Source organism: Aythya ferina, assembly GCF_964211825.1.
Source record: "Aythya ferina genome assembly, chromosome: 1".
Taxonomy (NCBI): Eukaryota; Metazoa; Chordata; class Aves; order Anseriformes; family Anatidae; genus Aythya; species Aythya ferina.
This window is the reverse complement of record NC_140296.1, coordinates 164,856,394-164,874,142: the sequence shown is the minus strand read 5'-3', so window position 1 is coordinate 164,874,142 and position 17,749 is coordinate 164,856,394. Positions and strand designations below refer to the sequence as shown.

Genomic DNA, 17,749 nt, shown 5'->3' with positions numbered 1-17,749 from the left:
GTATTTCATCTGCAAACTCATCAATTTTGTGTTTGGTCTTGAGAGGCATAGGGAGTGTATTAAAACTGTCCATACTCCCTCCCTCCCTCCCTCCCTCCCTCCCTCCCTCCCTCCCTCTCTCTCTCTCTCTCTCTCTCTCTCTCTCTCTCTCTCTTTCTTTCTTTCTTTCTTTCTTTTCTTCTGCACACTATTAATCTCAAATGAGCCAGCATGAAGGTAGGAGCCCAATTTTAAGATTAGACTTCTGCTCCCTTCTGTAACTCATTTACCTTATGCAAACTAGATTACAGCCCACTGTCTATGGGAGTTCATGAGGCATCCCATAATCCTGACAGGAGCCCAGGCTAAACTGCCTCTGGTAGCAAAGCACAAATTTACAGTACAGATTGAACATATTAATGTCCCACATTTAATTGTAGGAATGCTTTATTAATTGACAAAAAAGTGCTACATTTTATGATGTGCAGAATAATTCATGTAATTTAATTGTCCCAATGTTAAAAAACAGAATTCTTTAAAAAAGAACAATAGATTGTTATTATTTAAAAAAAAATCCACAGTAGCAATATTGTCAATTTTAGTCAGTTATGCACTTTGTAGCATTTTTTTTTTTTTTTTGAGCTGAATTATACCCCCTCCCTCCTTTGTTTTGGTAACTAAATGCATAAACTGATCAAATCTAAAACTTGGAAGCCTTTTGCAGTGAATAGGACTTTGCCCTACTTTTGTCCTCACAGAGATCCTCTTAACTTGCTTGATGATTTTTTTATTTTTATTTTTTTTTTCTCACTTGTAACATGTTTTTCTTTTGGTGTCAGAAAAGGATGATGTGTGCATCTTCCAAGAAGTAACAGTACTGAATCCTGGACAATCAGTGATTCAGTACTTGGATGGAGACCTTTGTTATACTGTACAGTGTTTACAAGAAAAAGATCACAACACAGGATACAATGCCATGCGTTTTACAACAGTGAACTGTTCCCAGCAATGTGAAGCTGTAAGTATACTTTAAACAATGGAATGATGCAATTTTAAGCACAACTTCACAATTAGGACAAAAATCAAAGGGCAGATTTTTGTTAGTCTAGTTTACTCAGAAAGAATTTGAAAACTTAACAGTGATGATGTATATCTTCTGTGACTCCAGGCTTCTTTTAAGAGGTGATATTTAGTAGTGTTTGTGAATATATTCATCCATACATACATATTGTTTGTCTTGGTATTTTTATTTTCAGAATTCAATGAATTTTTATAAGTTGTATATTTTAAAAAAAAAAGTCTTTTTCTTTCTTTTTTCCATTTTCCTCTAGCATCAAATATATATTCCTTCCCCCAGTCACCATAGTTGCTGTGGTACCTGTCTAAATGTGTCCTGTTTTTTTCACACTGAGAATGGCACACAAATTGTATATGAGGTAAGTGCCTCTGGAGAGGGACAGAAGTATAATGACATGATAAGCACAGATGTCTGATGGTCACTTAGTAAACTCATGCAGTGAGTCTTGCTTCATACTTCCTTATTGTTGCTAATGCACTTGGGGGCTCTTTATGGTAAATGATATAACAGGGAAAAATTATATTTATTTATACACTTGCCATTTCACAGCAGATAAATACTGTGTTTCATTTTATTGATTATAATATCCCCCACAAAGACAGGTAAATGTAGTCATTTACTTAAGGCTGGATATGTTCTAAGTGCAAGTTAGAGGTTGAATTGTAACTCTAAGTCATATGCTGTGACTGAGAAGAGTTGGCAGTACTTTTGTGCTTCTGGGTCCACATCAGGACTCCTGTGTCACCCTCTTCTCAGGGTCACTCTTTTCTCCATTCTGGTTCCTACAGCATGCAAGTGTGCAAACAGAATGACTGGGTTTCAGAATCTGACTGTTGCATTCCAGCAGCCACATACAAGAAAATTTAGACATGGCCATGGCTTGTTTCATGCTTTCCATTGCTTTTAGAGCAAAAGAATTACTCTCTTTTTCTGGCACAGACCCCCTTCATTTTGCCCTAGTACACCCAGTACCTCCAGGGAGGAGCCGCCACTGCAGTTAGAGGATGGTCTTTGCTGGTGTGGGTAAGCGTGCAACAAACTTTCCACTCCAGTAGATACTGCAGCATGAAGGCAAGATTTGTACAGACATCTGGGAGTTGAGATGTAGCTGAAATGTGTTTCTTTGCTGACAACAGTTTTGTATTACATGTTCAGGAAGGAAGCACTTGGAGCTCCAACTGCACAAACTACAAGTGTACAAAGACTGCTGCGGGTGCTATGATACTGGGCTCTGGTGTAGTTTGCCCCCCTTTCAATGACACTGAGTGTACAAAGGTTTGTACTTTGGGTGAGGTAAGTAACAATAACTCATCTGTCAGTATGGAGTTTCGCCTACACTTGAAAATGCACACACACTTTGTGTGCTTTCTTTAAACTTAAAAAAAGTGGTAAGTTACAAGATGTAAGTGATCAATGTACAGTCTTGTTTTCTATTGTTCTGTTTGCATTTTGACTAACAATATCTGTGAGGAGTACAGAAACTCCTTGTGGGCTTTAATAATGACTGCTTTTGAAATATTCTTGAATTTGTGTTGCACTTGAGATACCGCTATATGAAGTGTTAATCACTAGTTCTTACTTAGTTCAGAATAATACTTTGAAGTTTATAGTGCATATATATTGAATAAATTGGATGAAGCAGTTCAGAAATCTTGCATATAAATGCAAACTGTGTTAAAAATTACTTAAGCAATGCAAGGATTAGAAGGATGACCATGTGTATACAAACTTAATTATCTCAAACTAAACTTTGTATGACATAACAAAAAGTATTTATCATACTTGAAAGGTTATCTACCTACACCATATATCTAAAAAGGTAATTTTGGCATGCCCAATAAGCTGTTTTAAAGAATGTAGATGCTTCATGTACATTACAAATTTGTTTGAAAATTTTATTCTTGCAATTTGGTACTTCCCTAATTTTATAATACTTCTCATATTTCTAGTTCTTGCACTTGTGGTATACCAAACCATATATAAGCTATCAAACAAACAAACAAAAACACACGTAGAGAGGGTAAGTACCATCACTGTCTTGACTACACATTACAAATTTAGCCCAACTCTTATATGTCCATTGCATTTGTTTAAAATTCCTTATTTCTTCCAGTCATGAAGAAGGCATTCAATCTAAAATTAATGCCTGTTCCACTTTAACTTTATCCTTGAGTTTCTTCCTTGGAATCCTTTTGTCACTACCTATTAGGATCTTTCCTTAATAATTCTAGTTGAGATTGTAATGAACAGAGCACTAAAATTAACTTCCTGACTGACCTATTTTTTCAGAGATGCTAAACGTAGACTTGAGCCAGGAGAAAGCTCTTCTCACAGTCTGCTCAGGATAACTTTGAAACAAATACAGATTTAAGAGGCTGAGTTTAAGTGCTCATCTAAGAAGTTCTTGAACAACTTAGTAATTTTTCTGTAATGAGATAAAAAATGCATGTATACATGCAAAAAATGGAACCTTACAAATGGAAGCTTTTGTCTTTTGTTATAAAAGTGTTGTTGATGTTCAGTTGTCTGCTTTACACACAGTTCTGGGCTGTGCAATAAAACTGTGGGCACATGTTTCTTCCTTGCACACATTCTGAGAGACGGCAGGCTCTCTTTCTGTCTTTCTTTCCTTCTCACTCTCTTTTAATTTCACAAGGAAATTTTCTCCACTTTGATACACTTTTACTTTCTGGCTGACAAGTGACTTTAGAAAATAAAATAGCAAAGACTATTATTGTTTGAGAAAAAATAATTGAGCACATCAACATATATGAAACTCTGCAATTCATGTTCTCTTTCAAAAGTGTGTGTATATGTATATATACGTACTTGCACATACACGTATATCTCTAATGTTGTAAATAGCTCCTTATTAGGTACTAATTTTCTGCTAGGTATATAAGCAGTGTAAACCTTTTTACATCATCCACAAAGTTACATAAATGAATTTTTTAAACTTTCCTGCTAAATCTCACTGGTGGTGAAATAGATGATAATGGGCAATATAAAAAACAGCTTATAGAAATCAAGTGGCTTATTCAAAGGATACTAGTTAAGGTCAGATAACCAGGGGCAAGTAATTTTCAGTGTTAAAGACTAAAGAATTTATGAACCAAACATTTGATGCATATTTGTGCAATTCTCTTGATTTAGATATTACTTTTTATTAGTTGGACATCTTTAAAACATGGAATCTCTTGAGATACAATATACCTTTGCATTGGGCACAGTCTTTTTTGATATATTCTTCTTTTATTTCTCTAGAACGGAGGAATTGTGCAGACATATAATGATGGCTGCTGCAAGACCTGTAAGTGATGAAGGCTGCAGTAAATGCTAGTTTGGCTTTGGTTTTGGAGGGCTGTGTTTTTTAACCTGTTGCTGGGACACAAAGAAGGAAAAAGCATGCTGTCCCTACACAAATCAAAATTGTTATAGTTACTTAACTACTCTTACTAAATGGTCTCGCTTCATTTGGCTGCTGACTTGGTGGTTTTTAATGTTAATGTTCTGGAGTATAACCAAATCTCTCCAAATATAACCTGTCGAAGATAAAAAGTTATCTCAATTAAAATAATTAAAAGATTGCCCTTATTACTAAGCAGACTCTAAAATATTGCCTAAATTATGTTCACCATAAAATATAATAATTTTCCATCTAAAATTGATACTTAATTTGATGTTAAGTTTCCAAACATACTTACTTATTCTGTTTCACTGCTGTGTATTTTCCAGGGCCAAAATACTGAAATAATTTTTTTTACTTGAAAATTATTTCTTTCTACTGTAGAAAATATATTTCAATCCCAAATGAGGAAAAGTCATTGGGAGTTGAGTAGTATTGATGTTAACAATTCTTATATAAAATTAACTTTTTAATATCTGGAAATACATCCACATTTTCTGTGTGTGTAACTTTAAAATATGATGAATGTATTGTGATGCGTGTTTACCTACATTTACATAAGTTTATGAACACATGAAGTCTTCATTATTTAAAGTTTAAAAGCAGGCTGAGAACAATCTTTGATTTGCTCTGCAGTTTTGTTTAGGAAAGGTTTTCTGATCAAGTTCGATAATCATCTAGACATAAAAATTAAGCACTGTTCTTTGAAATTAATTACATAGAGCAAGAACTTGTTGAATGCTACAGAAATTACTACCTCCCTTTTTTGATCTTTTTGTGTTCAATATCAGAGTTAAAATGTACAGAAAAAGTAATCTTTGGATTTTTTTTTTTTTTTTTTTAAACAAGGCTTTAATAATGTTGAATAGAAAGTCACAGGCTTGTAAGTATACTGTACTGGTATTAAGTAAAATTCAGCAATGTATTAGCTACACATGTGTTTGTATGCTAAATGATTTGGCTATGTAAGGGGAAATATTCATATTTATAAAATACAGAGCAATACTCCAGTTTCCAAATTATGTAAAACTTTGAAAGTTATCTGCAAATATTGTTGCTCTATACCATGCATAGCATAGAAAATAGAAGCTATTTTAATATAACAAAATACTTTTTTTTTTTTTTGACTGAGAATCAGCAGAGAAAAGTAACACACCAGAATTTGCTAAAATCTTATGAATCAATATTCTTTCTCCAATGCAATAAGCTATGTTGAAAAATCTTTAACTAAAATGAGAAAAAATGGGTTGGCTTTATTTAGAAAAATATCTTGAAGAATTAATGGCTACTGACTTTCTGTTGACTAGGAAGATTTATAATTTTGGCCATATTCTGTGGCCTCAGGAAAGGTGTTGTTATACTTCAGAAATTCTTACTCAGGTGGCTGCTAAAAATATATATGATCCATACACTTATACGCTATTTTATTTTTGTTTTTGCTTTGTTTTTAACTAAAAGCATGTGCCCAGTGGTGAAGCAGATAAAAAGAGTATGTGTAAATAGAGCTTGCAAAACCTTGGGGTTTTAATGGGAACAAATAGTCTTTTTGGAAGAGCTTGATTCAGTGCATGCAAAGTGAGTGCATATATTTAATTCTTACCTTGCCATAGAGAGACTCATTGCAAAAGTTTGGTCTACAAGGAAGCATCATTCCAGTTTTGTGTTAATCAGGAGAGTAATAAAGTTTAGGACATCTTTAGTGAGACTTGAAGCAGCTACAGTTTCTAAATTTCGAATACTAACAGGAAAGCTCATCATCTTTTGCTAAAAGAAAAATTGCAATTGGCAGTGTAAGAATTAATGAAATGTCATTTATATAAATATGTTTTTATTTCATGAGAAACTTACATTCCTAATGGTTCTGCCAGGTTCTGGATTGGGTCTATTACCCTTTGCCATTAGTCCAGTAGTGCCTACTGATAGTATTAATTGTGAACCAGGTATTATTTTTAATAATGTATTTTCTTATTTTAATAGTAGTGTAAGCACTGCTTGTATATATGCATAGAGCTGTCATCATCATTAAATGTATTTAATGGTATTGGCCTGATGCTGAGAGACGGTGAACCCCTGCTGGCCTCCCAAATCAGTGACTTTTTAAAACCTGGTTAGGGTTCACTGCTCAACACCTGTCAGAATTAGGTTCATTCATTTATGTTATATGCTGAAGATGGTTCTTCCTCCTGTTTGTTTCTAAAATTGGTTTTATTACATGGACCTACTGTACAGGGTACAGTACATAATAAGAAATAATTATATAATATACAGTTATAATAAGAAATGATTTTACTTTTTAAAACATCATCATCCTTAATACTGCTACTAAGAGATAATGATCTCATGTTTATGTCTCTGAAGTTAATAACTCAACTGTTTTTGCCTTAAAATAGATCAAAAGTGCACATTACTGCCCTATCTCATCTTTGTAGATATGGATTTATACAGTACTTCTTTGTCACAAATAACACGTTTTGCAAAGTTATGAAAATGTTGGGGGAAAAAACCATACAATCCTCAAAGTAAAATCATGCATTAATAAATACTCTACAGCAGTAATTGTGGGAGCTTACAGAACTGTCGCATTATGGTCATAACTCTGCTTTTAATGATAAGTCACAGAAATTTTAGTAAGATTCCTTACTCAAATAAGGAGCAAGTGAAACAAGTACACCCAATACTGAATGAAGACCTTTTTGACAGTTGAAAGTGGAAGAGAGAAAATATAGCAGCAGGGAAGTTTTCATTAGACATAAGCACCTTATATGCTGAAACGTCATATATCTGTATGAGTTCATGATGGCAAATGCTTTCTAAGGGAAAAATAATAGGAATACTTTTTTGTCTAGTGTTGCTGATGAAAGAAAAGCAAGATACTGTAGGAATTTGCAGTTTTGGTCCTACAGTCATCTTCTAGCTCCACAAGAGAATACTGTTTGATTCTGCAATGCTTAGAATAAAAACTAGATGTATTATGGAGCCAGACTAATTTTCAGATACCCACTGGAGCTATGATTGCAGAATATCTTGGTTACTCAGAGCTCATTAATTTATAAAAATGCTCAGAAGAAAACTTATGCTTTTATGGTCAGGTGTATACCTGACCATGCAGGCATGTGCTAAAGGTGAAGAGACTCTGCTGAATAGTGGTTATTATTTTATAAACTGGATGCCTAGAATGTCCACGTAGACAAACAAATAGATGATTTTGATGCTTACTGGAACTGGAGAGCTAAATAATTTCTGTTACACAAATAGTAATAGCAAACTGTCTGCTATGGAGTGCAGCATGGAAGATTTTATGTTTAATTATTTCAGTATAATATTACGATTTTTATTATGTTAAAAAAATGGCTTTGCACTGTACAGCTCTATTTTTCAAATAAAAGCTCTCCTATCAATATCTCCCAGACCATACTGATAAAATGCAGTATTTCCATAATCCTAGATCTATATGCTGACCAGGTTCAGTTCTGGATGGTAAAAGCTGCACCGTATTTAGGAAATATATGCATCTTTTTCTTTCAAAGCTTCATTCAAGGACCTCTTTGTCAGAAAAATATTGGATATTATTCTATTTAAATTCTAAGCAGTCATAGTAGCATCAAAGTTGTAATCACATTCACAGCTTTATCTTTTCAAATGTCAAGTTTTGAATATCTTCTAAAATGCAGGAAAAAAAAAATCATACTTTTCATATTCCCATTAAAAAGAGAATTAATTCTATCACTATTCAAAATTACTTGATCTTTCTCTTGGTTACTGGTATTATGCTTATCTTGCCATATGGGCAATTTTAAACCACATTAATATTTTTGTATTTATAAAATCTCTATAGATTAATGCACAGGTTGATGCCTCATATGTGCCAGCTAAAAAATCAATAATTCCTGAAATTATTTATTAATATATGAGTTTTTTTCTAAAAAAAAATAATAATTATAAAAGTAATAGTTTCATTGTGTACATTAATGAAGCTAATGTGTAATCATTGAATTTATTTTAATAAATTAACATTTTATTAAGAAAAATGTCATGCAAAAAGTATATTGATTCAATATGCCTTCTTTTTGTATTTTATCAGGTAAAAAGGAAGAAAGAATTTGCCAGAAAATGACAATAAGGACAACTATAAGAAAAAATGACTGTATAAGTCAAACCCCGGTAAGCATAAAAAAAACTCATGTTTTATGCTGGGCCTATGGCATACCAATCCAAGTATTTAGAAATGGGTTATGCCTATCAACAAGCAACAAAAAATGCTGCTATCTTCTCAAAAGCAGACCTTTGACCCCAGGAATGTTATTCTACTCGTAAATGGAATAGTTAGCTGTTCCTATCGCTGAAAGACTGAGTCCTCCTACCTGGAAAAACATCTGTCTTCAAATGAAGAGTACACACCATAATTGCTTATAACTAACAAAGGCACTGAACTCTTCACCATGAAATAACATCCCACTCTTCAAGAGTAGAAATGCTTCCACTTAGGATGTGATGGAAACACTGCTATATTTCTCCTTGAAGACCTTTACTCTGTGTGTCCTCTCCTCCACACAGCCTGTCTCTATATCATAAATTCATGATCCCATTTATTTATGAGTCTGCTTCATGTATCTTATTTCTCAGCTTTGATGTAGCCCCATCTATAAAACCCAGGATATGTCTGAGGAGCAAATGGGCTTCTCATGTAGCACTTAAAAGAGAAGCAATTGACACCATATCTTGAGCCTTCTGTAATGGCTCTGATAAGATTCTGCTGAAGAACTAGTCATAAGGGAAGATGTGAAACAGCATCACAGATTGAAAGATGGGCAGGTTAATTTCCAACCTGTCAGAAGTACAACAGTGACATACCTAAGGTTTAACTGGAGGAATAAGCGTGTGTGGTGTATTTATTTAGTTTTAGAAAAAATGTAGGTAATGAGGGAGTATACGTCTGTAGATGAAATTAAAATTTTTTGCCATAGTTAAGAGCAGAGAAGATTGTAGATACCTTCACAGTTACTTTAGCAAGCCAGGTTAGGGGACACCAATATGACAGAACAAATACATAGTGTTGATAAATAATATTAAATAAATAAATAAAAAATAATTTAATTTAATAATTTAATAATTTAAAATATTTAATAAATAAATAATATTAAAAAGAAAGATGTAGTCAAAACTCATAGGTTTTTAAAGTAGCTGAAAAGGACCTTGCTCCTGCAACATTTAGTGAATAGGACAGGGAATGGCAACAAACTCATTCTAGTGTCTCTTATGAGCCAATGGTGCAATAAAAGAGTCCAATAATGGTGCAAAAAAAGAGTCCTCTGCAATTATGGTCTCCCTACATTGCTGTAGAACTAGAGAGGGTTCAGGGAAGGACAATGAGAATGTTCACTGAGTCATTCCATAAATGACACAAGTAATTAAGCCTTGCTTCTTCTGACTTGCTACCATACATGTAGGTTCTTTATCTTTCCTTCTACCTTTAAGCACCTTCTAATAAACATTGTCTAGAAAGAAGCCCTATCTCACTTCCATCCATCTTACAAGCCCCTTTCCACAGCATCTTCTTTCCCATTTAATTTATTGCTGCTAGCTCAGATCCATCCCCTTCCAGTTCCCCTACCACAAAAACACCTGGGACCTTATTTCATTGCAAGACTTTGGCCTATCAAATGGCAGTATCTGCTGTGGCTGTTGCTGGTTTGGAGCTACATCTGTGTTCTTTGAGCAGATTAATGCTGTCAAACTTCTGATATGGCTGAGCATGATTACATTTAATTAATTATTAACTGAGATTATTAATGATTTGGACAAGATCTTATATATATATATAAATATATAAAATTATATATAGAACATATATACATATTATGTATTTTATATATAATGTATATATATTGTTATAATATATATGATTTTTTCCCTGTCAAATTTCATGAAAGTCTTAAGATTAACCTTTTGATCTAATTTGTTTAGACACTGTTTATAGGGTGTGGATCACTGTACCTTTCACAGGCTTCGCTTGAATAAGAAATCAGATTGAAACACTACCATGAAAAAACAACAACAACAAAACAAGCAAACAAAAAAAAAAACTAGGTCTAATATGGCCTCCTTCCAATTTCCTGCTATATCAATGTAGTTTGAAGTTTTAATTAAAAAATACTAATTTGTTTTCTCTTACAATATTACCTAAGAAGACTTCACGTAATATAATAGTGAAAGACTAGCTCGGATGAAGTCTACAGAACAAATAATTTTATAGCCTGTTTCTCCCCTTGCTGTTTGATACTAAATCTACTTTGCAAATATATTTGTTACAGTGACGACACATCTAATATTGTTGGGCTCTTAGTTGTGAGCAGTATGAGTGAGAAAGGAAAAGCTTTAGCACTGATATACTTCTCCTCTTGAACTTTCAAAAAGAATGACAGACTATGCTTTGTTTTGCTTAGAATGTAACTTTTCAGCAGTGAACATGAAACAGGCATGAATTTTGTTTTGCTGCTTTGAAATTATTCATTTGTAAACTAGGGATACAATTTTGGTATCCACAGCACAAAGTATTGCTCAATGTTAAGACAGAATACAACAAAAATGCTTTATTTAAAAAATGTATCTCCGTTTGGAATGAATGAATTTTAGAAGATAACTTCTAAAACCAGAGTTCTTTTCAAGTATAAAAATGGATTTTAATCAGAAAGAAGTTTGAAATCTGGAAAACAAAACCTGAGATGTCTAACTACAGTTTTTTATTTACTCATAGATAAATGTGGCTTCTTGTGATGGAAAATGCCCGTCCGCAACAATTTTCAATGTCAATATTGATAGCCATTTAAGATTCTGTAAATGTTGTCGAGAAAATGGAACACGTAATCTGACTGTGCCACTACACTGTGCAGGAAATGGCACTGAAATTATGTATGTCATTCAAGAACCTATAGAATGTTCATGCCAATGGAACTGAGCATTGCATGGATATGATTTTATCTGAAGAACTGAAATGTGTTTCATTTCACCACACTATTTTTTCACCTTGGATGGATATACTACTCTGCAGAAAGAAAAAAAAAAAAAAAAAAAAAAAAAAGAAAGAAAAAAAAAAAGACACCAATTATGTTTTATAATGTAACTTTTCAAATTTAGTAGACATTATGTTGTTGTTCAGATATTTCCTTTTTAAATATTGGCATGTACATGTATAGAGAGAAATCCTTTTTAGCAAGGTGTAATTTAATCATCATTTACTTTTAAATGGCTTTCCAATGAGTTGTTGATGTCTATGTTTCCAGTATTTTAAAATTTGGGCTTATGGCTCCCTGTCAAAACTTGGAATTTATGAGTGGTTCTTTTCCTTTTTGTTAGAAAATTTCATTTGAGGAATTTTCATCATTGGAATTAATGTTTAAATAGAAAAGATGCATATTGTGGTTTTGAGAATGACTGAATTTCTTAAAAAAAAATAAATCAGTCCAATTGAAACATTTTTTATCTTGCTGAAAGGTCTATCTTTTGTCCATTAAGCAGTAGTCAGTGACTGGACTCTGCTTAAACTGGAAGTCATAGAGAAACACCATGACTGTGGACTGTAAGTACATGTATCTCCTGATTGTATAGAAGAAGAAGAATGTCCTTAAACCTTTGACATTTGTTTAATTTTGATATATATTTTAAGCACGAAACATGACTAGGCAAAGGCTGAAAAGTTCAGGCATTTGTGCCTGTTTTACAAATATCTAAAAGCCGTTTCTGATGTGAAAGGTTCCATTTTATATCCACTTTTCAGTTTTCACAAATAAGAAATTGGCTGTCTACTAGTTGTAGAATAAGATTCTATGTATGCATATATTTATAAAAAAAAGGGGGGGGACTGAACATTTAAATTATTCAAAATTAGTTTCTTCCTTTGACTGTTTGAAATTTTGTGTTCAGTATATTTTAATAAATATATATATATATATATATACAGAGATTTGGGCTATTGACTGAATCTAGGTTTCACAATTTTTCTATACAGGAAAAAAAATCCATGTAAAATATGCTTTGAAGGGCCTAGCTGAGCTATGAGTGTTCAATCAGATTGCAAATCTCCATGATTCAGCACCTTAAGCTGAATATGTTCTCTCACTTGTATTAAGCATACTATGTAATCGTATCTTAAAAACTGAGGATACAATTTTCAGCTTGTTTTTAGAAGATTTTTTGCTTTATAAAGTTACCAAACTAGGCTTAAATGATGACTGTGAGAGTTTTGCCACTGACCCAGTGGGGTCGGTATGATACTGAACACATAAATTACGTCAGAATTAAAATGTTTGTTTAAAACTCTGACAACTCTTTGGGGGACAGTGTTTATTGCAGACTGTCATCATTTAATTACAAAATGTTAGATTATTACATTGTTTTATACAAAGAAAAATAAACAATATAAAATTAAAAAAAAAAAAAAACTAAAGCTCTTTTGATAGTTTTTGTGAAAAATCTTGAAACTTTTGCTGTGTACAATTTGATTGCTTATTAAGAAAAATAGTATACACACTGAAATTTGTCTTTACTAAGAAGACTCTCCTCTACACAGCCATCTCCTTAAAAATAGTGACTTGGTTTAAGAATGAAAGAAAAATCCATTGTATTATTTAAAATATTTAGCTATTATAAAGAAATAGTTACCACCTAGTGATCAAGACAAAGTACTTTTTTTGAGAAAGTATATGCTTTATTTGCACTTTTTTATGACTCGCATGGCGGATATTTCAAGAATATATACAAGGGCCTAGAACCAAAACGTTCTTTGACATTATTGTTGGAATTTGTGTACAGAAAATTTCCACACAGGCCAGAAATGGAAATTAAATAATTGTCATAGCTATAAAGTTTGAGTACTTGTACAGCAAAATAAAAGGACAACTATTCAAAGAAAAATATATCTCTAGGATCTCTTGATTCATTAACATGGAGATAGGAATTCTACATTTACTTCAAGAGATTTTGGCCCCAAACTTCTTAATGAATTTAGCATTTGAAAAATGACTTCAGAAAGCTCCTGCAAGATAGCACTATTACACATGGTGACTGAACACTTACAGTGTTTTGATTGAACAGCTCTGCTTTTTGTAAACAATATGCTTTTGTAAGATTTAGAACTGTATTTGTAATTAAAGAGAAATTAATAAACATTATTTTGCAGAATCATGTATATGTTAACAAGTCAGTGTTGATGTGTTTAATTTACCTTTGTCACTGATGATAATGCAGAACCTTAGATTAACCTGGAATTAAAAACAGGCAAACTTAAAATTAAATCCATGATATCATGCGTCACTTAGCCTTTTTTTTTTTAAGTGCTACAATCAGTAGTAACTGGGCCTTCCTGAACCATACAAAAAATTATTTATGTGTTTGGTGGAGCTGAACTGAGTCTAAGATTCATTTTACAGCTAAACTTCAAATTCATACTTCAAATAGAATTCAGATTCTATTTGGCCTAGACAGAGAATGAATGTCTATTAAAACTCATTAATCATTTTCTAGACAGATCTCCACCCATACTATCTCCATGATGAAATTAGTATTATGTGGTATATTATACGTACATGAATTAACCATTGCAGCCTTCAGAATGGATATCAGGTTTTCATGAGCCTGCAGTGTGGTAGGACTGTTCTGCTCCAAATACCTTCTCAGTCTGTAACTTATATAAGTGTAGATACAGTTCCATGGTTGTTTAGGTTTCCCCATCTCCAATTCTGCATTCCTGCTTCAATCTTCCCAACCCAGGAATTACACATAACCTGGTTTGTGCAAGTATCTTGTGAACTGGTTTTGACAGCTGATCCAACTCAAATCTAAGCTTGTGAAATACCAAAATTAATTAGTTTATTATTGACTAAAAGAACTTTAATATCCACCGAGTTCCCTCCCTTCTACCCCTTCAGAAACTAAGACTTGAACAATTTCTACTCCCTAAGAGAAAGTCTGGGAATGCATGCCTTTCTTTGACTCCCACACTTCCACCAGAAAACACAAGGAACTGAGAGAAGCTTTGTGCGTGACCTACCATATGCCTTACTCTGCTGTCCTGGTGTGCCATGTCGTTGCTCCCCTCTGTAGCTGCTTGAAACCTTCCTTCTTCCCTAGGTTTTTGTGGTTCTGTACTATTTGTGCTTAGAAATGGAATTACACCATGTAAAGTGTTTACCATTAAACTATGCAGTCTTTTTTAGGTATTTAGATAAATGTTCTCAACACTTAGAACCAAATTGTAAGAGAATACGCTTCTACTAAACAGTAAGACTTTTGACACATTATTTGTAATGTGTTTTTTTATAATACTATTGTCTTATTATCAGCTCGTTCATTTTTGCCCAACTAAAAAATTAGAATTAAAAGCACAACTTCTAATACTGTGTTTAAGTCATTTATTGATTTCATTAATAAAATAAAAGACCTAGAATGTAGATATCTGTGTACTAAAAATGAAAGTAAAACAATGCATTTACATGAGTTATTACTTCTCCACATTGCAGGCATCTTTCTAAATACATCTGTGTACCAGTGATGAAAAAGCACTGAGGTCTTTATAGATAGTTTCTTTTGAGAGCAGGATCATGCCTGAAATATATTGTTTAAAAAGAGTTACAAACAAAATAATTCAGTAAAAGATGGAGGCATTTACAAGAAACCACTCCAGAAAAACAAATGCTTAAGCAGTCACAAAATGCTGCTACAAGTGAGAATCTCCTCCCCTTCCTTTTGCACTTAGTTCTGTCTAACACAATTCCATTTTTTTTTTCTCTTGACCTTCTATACTGCTGGATATTATTTTTTTTTATTGGGCATCAATTCTGTGCAGCTTTTTCCACCTCTCTCCCTTCTTTCTTTTTATAAGAATTTAAAAGACAAGACCAATGTACAGATCTAGAGGTTAGCCTTTGTGTAAAAAATTAGTGCCAAATAAATCAGAGAAACTCTGATTGGTAACTACAATCTGACAGTGGGAAACACCGACTCACACTGAATTTTTCAAGTTCTGTCCCATCAAATCCTTTTCCAGAAATTAGTTTGAGGTTATGCTGCCGATGTAATCATTCACAGGTTTATGTCCTATGGTAAAATCCCACAGATGTATGTGGGACAAAACATAAATGAACTGGAACATATAATCATGGAAGTTCTCAAGTAGTTTTTGTATGAAAAACAGGAGGAACATAGGAAGCATCTGATCTGTACTGATACTGTGTTCTGGGGAAAACCAATAGTTAATGATGGTAAAACTTAATCACTAGAAATGCTGAATAAAAGGAAAATATTTACATTTTGGGGAGTGTTCATTTGATTAAGGTGGAATGTGCCACATACTTGATTTAGTAAGTTTAAAAAAAGAGAGTACTCTTACTGTTGTCTGAAAATCACCACATTAATAAAGCCTCCTCATGTGCTTGGTGATTACAAAAGTGCTCTGGAAAATAGCTCAGTATGTCTGCTTTGTAAAACAGCTGAGTGTGCAGCAGCTTCCTTGTGGCATTCATAGCTGAAGCAGCATTCAAGTGTTATGCCCATGCATGCTCTCTATGTGTGTGTGTCTCAGACTGACTCAATGTTTGGAGACAAGGGGTTTCTTAGCAGCTACTTCTGAATTACTGTGACCTTTTCTGAACCTGGGTTACATAAAAAGTTATTGTTATTATTATTATTATTATATACATTTATTTATTTATTTATTTATTTTGGTGTGATTCAGCCTGCCTTTTTTACTAGAAGTTCTAAATAAAGCTCCAATCAAAAATTTTATTCCTTATTTCACAATTCAAATTTCAGTTGCACATAGGTTTTAGGAAAAATGAAGAGCAGCCCACTGAAGAACAAGATGCTATCTCAAGAAAAAGAATATATTGTACCATTATACCACCTAAAAAGTACACAGTAAAAAATATGATGGTCATTGCTCATTTTTTTATGGTCCAAACTCACAATGGCACTAATTTTTGTGTATTCTATGACTACTTTGTCTGGAAATAGTTTATAAACATTTTTATCAGCTTATTAAATTAATTTAATTTCAAAGGACAGAGAGCTAGTTTTCTATTAAAAGGTTAATTTGGGGAAGGTTAGGGCACTGAGATCTATACTGAGTGGTTTGCCTCTGAATTCACTGCTTCAGATTTGATCAAGAGCTTTCACCATCCAGTTTTTGTCTGAGCTGTCCTTGCTTAGTAGCTTTTTGAAAATAAAGCAGTGGTCCTGATGTTATGTACTCCTGTCTATTGGGCCTTCTGCTGTATATTTACATTTTCAGATGCTTGCTTTGATATCTTCACTCAGGATCTCAGTACAGAGGTCAACAACTTGGTATGGAGAAAAGAAATTCTGCCCCATGGAGCTCAATTAGGATCTTTACAGAGAGTACAACAGTGACAAGGTTTCGATGTCTAGCTCTCCTCTGGAGAAACCTGCATCTGTGTTTTCCAGTCAGGATGATGTAGGAAGCCAGTGTTATATTGAGGAGAAATGTGTGGGTTCTGAGAGCAACTTTGTTTCTAAGTTGTCTGATTTAACCCTTTTCAAGTACCACCTAGAAGTTAAAATTGTTAGAGCCCAGCCAGCTGAAAAGATAAAACTCAGGAATTAGTAATAGTTGTTTTGATTGTATTTGTTACTAATACTTTCCACAGATGTACTCTGAAACTTTATAATACTGAACTGGGAAGTATCTTCTCAAAGCAAATGAAAGCCAGAACTGGCGTGAGCAAGCATCACACCTTGCAGGTGCTTATTTACAAATCCCCAAACACTGCTGTAGCATAGAAGGAGAGTTGAAGAACGCCTGCTGGTGGCGAATTTAAGAAGAGTCCGTGTTCCAGGACAGCGGATAACGGAACCATGACAGGAATGACAAAGGATGAGCGCCCGGCTGGAGGCCGGGGCAGCAGAGCCGCAGAGCGGGGAGCGGGGCAGGGGCGGGCGGGCAACCGCCACCCCGCCGCGGGGAGCGGCGTGAGGAGAGCCCCGGGGGACTTCTCGGCTCCACATTCCTGCCGAGGGCAGGAATGGTCGGCATCAGGTGTGTGTGTGTGTGGGGGGGAGAGATGGGACGGAGAAGAAGGCAGCCGGCGCGGCGGCAGGGCCAGCCGAGGCTGCTTGTCCTTCCCAGGGGCACCGGCGGATGCGCTCCCCTCCCGCCTGAGGCAACGGGCGCGGTAAAATGACCCGAAAAATTGACCGACTGAGGCGGGGGGGAGCAGTGACATCCCGCTGATTTGCCTCTCCTGCTTATGTCTTTTTGATGTTTCACGGATTTC

The 17,749-nt window shown here is 34.2% G+C and overlaps 1 protein-coding gene across 1 annotated transcript in view; it reads left to right on the top strand.

The window, feature by feature from the left end:
* The window catches only part of OTOGL (otogelin like), a gene marked incomplete at its 5' end in the record, with an annotated part of 93,788 nt that extends 81,475 nt beyond the window's left edge, over nucleotides 1–12,313 (top strand). Inside the window, 7 exon segments of the mRNA XM_084506096.1 lie at nucleotides 819–997; nucleotides 1,311–1,415; nucleotides 2,213–2,332; nucleotides 4,322–4,367; nucleotides 6,332–6,403; nucleotides 8,545–8,624; nucleotides 11,218–12,313. Coding sequence (XP_084362222.1) covers nucleotides 819–997; nucleotides 1,311–1,415; nucleotides 2,213–2,332; nucleotides 4,322–4,367; nucleotides 6,332–6,403; nucleotides 8,545–8,624; nucleotides 11,218–11,418 — 803 coding nt within the window. The 3' untranslated portion in view covers nucleotides 11,419–12,313.
* Between the last annotated feature and the right edge of the window lie 5,436 nt (nucleotides 12,314–17,749).